General features: G+C 52.6%; 1 protein-coding gene across 1 annotated transcript; it reads left to right on the plus strand.

Annotated features, from left to right (window-relative positions):
- Positions 1 to 1,022: 1,022 nt before the first annotated feature.
- On the plus strand, positions 1,023 to 6,348 carry Zdhhc22 (zinc finger DHHC-type palmitoyltransferase 22). Its single transcript, XM_052185357.1, has 2 exons — positions 1,023 to 1,548; positions 6,083 to 6,348. The coding sequence occupies exons 1-2, from the start codon at positions 1,023 to 1,025 to the stop codon at positions 6,346 to 6,348; spliced, it is 792 nt and encodes a 263-aa protein (XP_052041317.1).
- The last annotated feature ends 501 nt before the right edge of the window (positions 6,349 to 6,849 follow it).

Below are 6,849 nucleotides of genomic sequence, written 5' to 3' on the forward strand. Positions count from 1 at the left end.
TATCCGAAGTTGGGGAGGGGCCCGGGCTGTAGGAGGTGGGGCTGCGTTCTGCTCTGTGTGGGAGATCATCCTAGGAAAAGCTGTCAAGCATCCACTAGTCCACCCAGGACTGGCTTCTTGGCATCGAAAGGGTTTCACCGCCTAGGGGATTGTTTGGGTTTCTCCCGCCAGGAAAATGAAAGGCGGGTGCGAATGAGGGATTTCAATTTCATTGCCTCAAAGGAAAACACTCTTTGCAAAGATTTTATAGAAATAGTCAGGGCAACCAGAGGCTGGAAAATGAACTGACCAGGACCCAGTGACACAGGTACCCTGGCTACACCTCTCTACCCTACCCAAGCACCTGAACTCGTGTGACTGTATCCAGTGTTTTAATTGATTTTTTTTGTTTGTTTGTTTAAGGAAAAAGCCAGGTTATACACACACATACCCAGACACACAGAGATAACACATCACACACAAAGAAATACACATCATGGTCCACAGCACGGCTACTTCCAGAGAGCCTTGGGTAACCCGTAAGGTCACAGAATATTGCTCAAGGGAGGGGGAGGGGTGAATTGGGATCTCCAAGAGCCAAACGATTCTCTCCACCCTCCAACCCCCATCCTTCTTTTTCTGCTAGGGAAGCCTCAGCCAGCAATCCCCAAAGTGGGTTGTATCCACTATTGTGATACAGTAACAAAATCACCCCTCAGCTCTTAAACCCCTCCCCTCCCCCACACACAATCACTCCAAACTGCAAACAGGTCCTCCGCTCCTTGTTCCTCTCCAGACTCCAAAGCAACAAGGACTTAGCCAAAGTAGGTGTGGCCAGATGCTGCCCAGATGTGGTTTCTGGGTCTCTAACCTGTTTGGTCCCAAATCAGGGAAACTGGAAAGGGTGATGACCCAAGGGCAGGGTTTGGGAGATTTGTATCTAGCCCTCCAAACCTTTGGCCAAGGAGAAGAGCGCCATGATGACCCTGGACAACTCTGTAAGGCCTCCTCTCTCCTTGCGCCCCTTAGGAATGTAATCGAGGATGCTGGCCTTGAGGCTGCTCAACGTGGTGGCCCCCGCCTACTTTCTTTGCATTTCCCTGGTGACCTTCGTGCTGCAGCTCTTCCTCTTCCTGCCCAGCATGCGTGAGGACCCCACAGCTACCCCACTCTTCTCGCCTGCAGTGCTTCACGGGGCGCTCTTCCTGTTCCTCTCAGCCAATGCCCTGGGCAATTACATCCTGGTCATCCAGAACTCCCCAGATGACCTGGGTGCCTGCCAGGGAACCTCGTCCCAGAGACCTCAGTGCCCACCACCCAGCGCCCACTTCTGCCGAGTGTGCTCCCGAGTCACGCTGAGGCACGACCATCACTGTTTCTTCACCGGCAACTGCATCGGCAGCAGGAACATGCGCAACTTCATCCTGTTCTGCCTCTACACCTCACTGGCCTGCCTCTACTCCATGGTGGCTGGAGTGGCCTACATCTCAGCTGTCCTATCCATCTCCTTCGCTCACCCCCTGGCCTTCCTCACGCTCCTGCCCACTTCAATCAGCCAGTTCTTCGCCGGTGAGTGGGCCGTGGCAGGCAGGTGCACCAGACAAGACCTCCTAGCCCAGTCGCAAGTTTTTCAAATAAAAGCACAGAATGTTCGGCTCAAGTAGTCAGATAAAGAGTTGTTTGGGATGATTATGCCCCAGTATTCCAGGAGGCATACTAAGAGAACAGATTGTAATCTATCAGCGATTAAGATGAACTGGGCATGCTATATTTCATCAGACATCACACCCTCCTTGTCTTTCATACTACGTATTACTCATAAAATTAGGATAGCCAAGCTATCCGCTTCTCAGGTCAGGCACGTCCCTTCAAATCACATGCTATGGTCTCCATAGTCCTGGACCCCAGGCCTACACACATATTCCTTCAGAAGTTCTTAGCAAACAACCACACCCAGGCTAAACTTCAGACTTCAGGCTGGGCTGAGCAGGAAGCTAACCTCCAACCTCCCAGTCACTCTGTTAGACTAAACCAGACTCTGGGTGGCTCAGAGCCACCTCACTGGCTACAAGCTGACCCACCACAGATCCAGCCTGGTGTGGGAGCTAACCCTCTGGAAGGCTCTGACACCTGCTGGAGCCAGGTACATGAGTCCTCAAACCAGTGCTCACATGGGCGCCATGGTGAGGATTGTAGTTTGAATTGTATGTCTCTAAGAACATCCCATGATACCCCGACCTGGGAGACTCTGTTCCTGGTGGCAGTTCTGTCTTACCTGACCCTAGCACGTGTCCCTACCTCCTTGCCTCCCCTTCTCCTGGGTGGTCCGGGGACCCTGTTGACTGTCCTGTGGGTCTCATCCAATTTGATCTCTGCAATTAGTAGTACGGACACAGAGGTGTGTGTCTGGTGTTCTCAGGTCCATTTCTCAGATAAATTGAATCTTAGCTGGGGCTAAATGACCTACCTAGTATCTTATTTCCCTTGAATAGCTGTCTCTGGCTTGTATCCAGTGCCTAAATCACAATCCCATGCTCTTCCTCAGGGTGCATATTCTCACACACCTTCCAGGATCAAAGAAAGACAACTACTTCTACAGAAAGCCTGACTGCCCCGACACCTAGACTGGCCTGGCCTAGGTTCTTTAAGTTTTTTTCTGTACCCCAGGGAAACCCCCACTTCAGCCTTTGTTGTATCTTTAGCTCAGCTCTTCACAGACATAGAACTATCACGCCATTTGGCTGTGGGAACACAGGAGCCCAGGAGGGCCAGCCGTGAGAAATGCCTGGAGAGCTGGTGCTACGCTGGGCCCAGAACCCGGAGCTCTGGGGCCTTCTGGATCTTGGGGCTGGCACAGAAGGCTGCCAGGACTGAAATAAGCAGGGGAAGGGGAGGGTAGGTGGGTGGGCTGGGGGTGGAGTGTGAGCAGGCAGGTGGTGCCATGGGGGGAGCCAGGGAACCTGACTGCACATCCTTTCCCCAGTAGTCTCGCCAACCATAAAAATGGGTGGCTCCAGAAGGAGGGCCTTGAAATGGTTTGATTTGAGTCTGGGCGTGAGGCCTGTCCATATGTGCTAGGTTTGGGAAATATGGAAGGGAGGGAGCTTCTCGCTTTGGTCGGATGTGGGGGGCGAAGAGCCAGCCTTTGCCCACCTCGGGGCCCAAGCATCTGTGCTGGTTTTAGAATGGGCCTTGCCGTCTTTCACCATACCCACGGGAAAAAATAAATTCAAGGCTTCTCACCACCAGCTCCTCCCCGCCCTCCTTCCTTGCTCAGCCCTCACATCCCTCCCTGGACCTGTCCTCAACTTCTCCTCTGAGGCTCTGCTTCCCCAGTTCGCAGTCCAAGTGGTCCAGAGCACACCCTCGCAGCTGCTCAGGAGAATGGGAGGGCAGGAGGCTGAACAAAAGCAGTTGTCTAATCCAGAATTTATCCCTGCGGTCAGGACCTGAGACAACTCTGAACAGGGCCTTGAAAACCCCTACCTTTTTGGGGGGAGGGGGGAGGGTTCTTCCAAAACGCTACTGGCCACTGACTCTAGACCCTCAGGTAAGAGAGGGGGGGGGCGTGTTGAGGACTCTTGAAAAGGTTCCCTTACCTTTGGCTTTCTGTCACCTCAGTGAGCCTCATTCTTATCTAGAGAAGGGAAGGGACATTGTCCGGCATGCGCTGTGGCATTTGGATTAGTATCAGTTGGTAGATAGCACTAGAAGTCCCCCATAGGAGAAAAAAAATGAGACTAGAATTTATTGAACACCTATTTTGTGCTCCACTAGACACATCTCTTTGCATCCAATCCTTAGGGCAGATCTGGGAGACGGGTATTGTGTGGGGTTTTTTGTTGTGTTTGTTTTTAGGCTAGGAGCCAAAGGTTAAGTTGCTTCTGAGCCATCCAGTTTTGGACTCTGGGTCCATTCTTTTACTCTGCCACCCTGCCTGTCTAGTCTTGCTTCGCGCTGAATGAGCCTCTATGGGAGGAGGGGAGCTGCCTATGCCCAGAGGTATTACAGAATATGCTGGGAGATGGTTCTGCAGACGTGTTAGAGATGGTTGTCAGGGGAGGGCAAGGAGAGAGAAATTAGATGATGTAATCCTTCAGATCCTTTAGGAAACTTGTGCGATTTTCTGAAAGGGAAACTATTATTATACAGTTTAGAGACATTGAAGCAGCCAGAACAGGTAACTTCAAACCCTTTGAAAGAAAGAAAACAGATCCCCAGAATAGCCCTTTGTAGCTGCTACCTGGGGCCAGAAAAGGCCAAAAGGTCTTTGCCTCATGCCTTGATTTAGAAACTTGTGGTAAATGGCTTCTGTCTGCCTGACTTGTTCCTGGGGCTGATTGCAAGGCAAGCCTTAGCTTGACAGCTTCGAGTCTCTCACATCCTAGCTGGAGGGATAGCTGGCACATCAGTATTCCTCAAGCCGGAAAGGCACCATGGCCCCAGGAGTCTCTGTCCTGCACTGAGCTGCCCAAGCTAATTTGTAGTGACAAGGAAAAAGTGGGTCAGGGGATGGCCAGGCTCTCCTTGAGTCTGTCTCTTTGCTGTGCCCCCAACAACAGTGGAGGGGCTTCTAAATGCCTACTGGAGCAAGATTTCTGTCCTCCAGGCAGCTGGACCTATTTGTCTCTAACTTTGCAAAGAAAACCCTGCTACCAGAGCCCCTAGGGTTCAGGAAAATACTTGCAGTGAGCAAGCCAGCAGATCGATTCATCTTGGCTGCTGAATCCATCATGGATCAGACTGACAGGTGTTAAAAAGTCCACTTCTCAGGAGTCTGGCTACTGGACCCTGGGAAGAGGTAGGCTGGGCAAGTAGGTGGGGTCAGGGGAAGATGATAGTGGGGATTGTGGTAGGCAGCTTGTACATTGACATCCCTACACCCCATCCCTGCCTCTGCACCCAAGCCTCTCTGGAGAGGGGGGGGTTGCCCAGGAGATAAGAAAGGGACCCAGGTTCCATTCTCAACCCACTGCTCTGGCTGCTAAGCATGCTGAGGCAGATGTCTTTACTACAGCTACTAATGCTATAGCCCAGACAGGGCTCCAAGCCCTGGAAAGGTGGGGGAAGGCCTGAGGGTCTTGGGATTTAAACCCAAAACATTTGGAGATGTAGCCTCCTTCTCTAAGCCAAGGCATTCAGCACGGAGGGTAAACTGAGACCTTGGCAACTCCAAACACCTGTAATCCCGAAAACCTATGAAGCATTACAGCCACGGTGCTGAAGAGTGACCTAGAACTCAGAGAGGTTAAGGAACCTGTGCAAGTCCACACAGCTGAGAGACTCAAACCCAGCGTAGACTAATCCCCTCCACCTCAAACTCTGGGAACACATGAGGTCTCTTAGAAAGCAGATCTTGTAAACAGCCATAGGAAGTGCTCAGGTGTAGAGGGTGCTGTCCCGCGACTGGGTGCTGAGACGATGGCCTTAAGAGTTTCTTTGAGCCTTAGCCACAGACTTGATTGACCCGACTGCCTTGGCTGAGTGTTCCAGTGTCTCCTCTTATTAACATTAATGACTGAATTGTTCTCTAAGTCGGCTCTGTGTGCTGCCCTTGAGGCTGAGCTCGTGACTTGTTCCCATGACTAGGTTCTGTTCTCAATCAAGCTGTCACTTTCCCAGATCCTCCCAGGCAGTGCTCCCAGCCTCACAGGGAGAACTGGCTGCAGTCTAGACAGCTGCCCAGGTGCCAGCTCCCTCTTTAGGTTCCTAAACTCGCTCCTCTTTCCTCCTGTGACCCACCCCCACCGCGCTTCCGATCCAGAAAGCGAAATGAGGTTCACTGTGCAGAGAGATGTGCAGCGTCCAGGCTGGGCTGAGGGCTCTTCTCACTGAGTTCCTTCAGTTTGTTCTCCATCTCCCCTAGGCACCCGGTTCTCCCCCTCTCTCCTCAGCAGCCATCAGCACTAAGGAAAACTTGGGCCAAGGAACTCAGCCACAGTCTTCCCAGGCTGCAGAGCTGAGATTGCTACAAATCGCAACTTCCAACTCGTGAGCCTCTCTCCCCTGCCTCGCAGCGGCAAGCGCTCTGCAGAGCGCGGAGCGCCTGGGTCCGTGGCCTGGGTGTAAAGCGGTCTGCTGTGTCCCCTCCTCCTCCCCGCAGGAGCTGTCCTCGGTTCTGACATGTTCGTCATCCTCATGCTCTACCTCTGGTTTGCTGTCGGCCTGGCCTGCGCTGGTTTCTGCTGCCACCAACTGCTGTTGATCCTCCGGGGGCAAACCCGCTACCAGGTTCGAAAGGGTGTGGCCGTGAGAGCCCGGCCCTGGCGCAAGAACTTACAGGACGTCTTCGGAAAGAGGTGGCTACTTGGCTTGCTGGTCCCCATGTTCAATGTCGGCACTGAGAGCTCGAAACAGCAGGACAAATAACTGGCAAGCGCCCCTGCTATTTCTCTGTCTCAGTTTCTCCTGAATGTAAGACCACAGCGCCCCTTTCTCCACCTGTGACACACCACACCCTCCCCTAGGAAGGGCCTCACATCCACCCCAGGTCGTCAGTCCTCAGAGGATATATATTAACAGGTGCATCCTGACGTGGAAGGGAAATGATTCTCTCTGCACCACTAGGCTGCTTGAGAGCCATTCGGGTAGGAAGCTGCTAAGTTGTTAGGGTGTTTCTTACTTCGAGTTTATTTTTCTGGAAAGCCCTTCCCTTCCCCCACCTGGCCCGTTCACTCTTGTGTCTCAGGTCATTGCTGCTTTTGCTAAAGTCCTTCTCTTTGTGCTGATAGTGGAGACTACATTCCTGCTGCTAACGGGAGATTCCACAGAGCCTAGAGGCTGGTCAACAGTAGCTACTACCGTGCATGAGAGGCAGTCAAGTAAGCTTTGTCAACTGGAAGGGTGGGGATCCACCCTCCTCGGCTGTGG

This window comes from Apodemus sylvaticus, chromosome 6 (genome assembly GCF_947179515.1).
Source record: "Apodemus sylvaticus chromosome 6, mApoSyl1.1, whole genome shotgun sequence".
In the NCBI taxonomy this organism is placed as follows: domain Eukaryota; kingdom Metazoa; phylum Chordata; class Mammalia; order Rodentia; family Muridae; genus Apodemus; species Apodemus sylvaticus.

Bases quoted from the DNA above. Each gene is read 5' to 3' on its own strand.
- Zdhhc22 (XM_052185357.1), top strand. From the start codon at position 1,023: ATGCTGGCCTTGAGGCTGCTCAACGTGGTGGCCCCCGCCTACTTTCTT. The intron at 1,549-6,082 runs GTGAGTGGGCCG...TCCTCCCCGCAG, and splicing joins AATCAGCCAGTTCTTCGCCG to GAGCTGTCCTCGGTTCTGAC.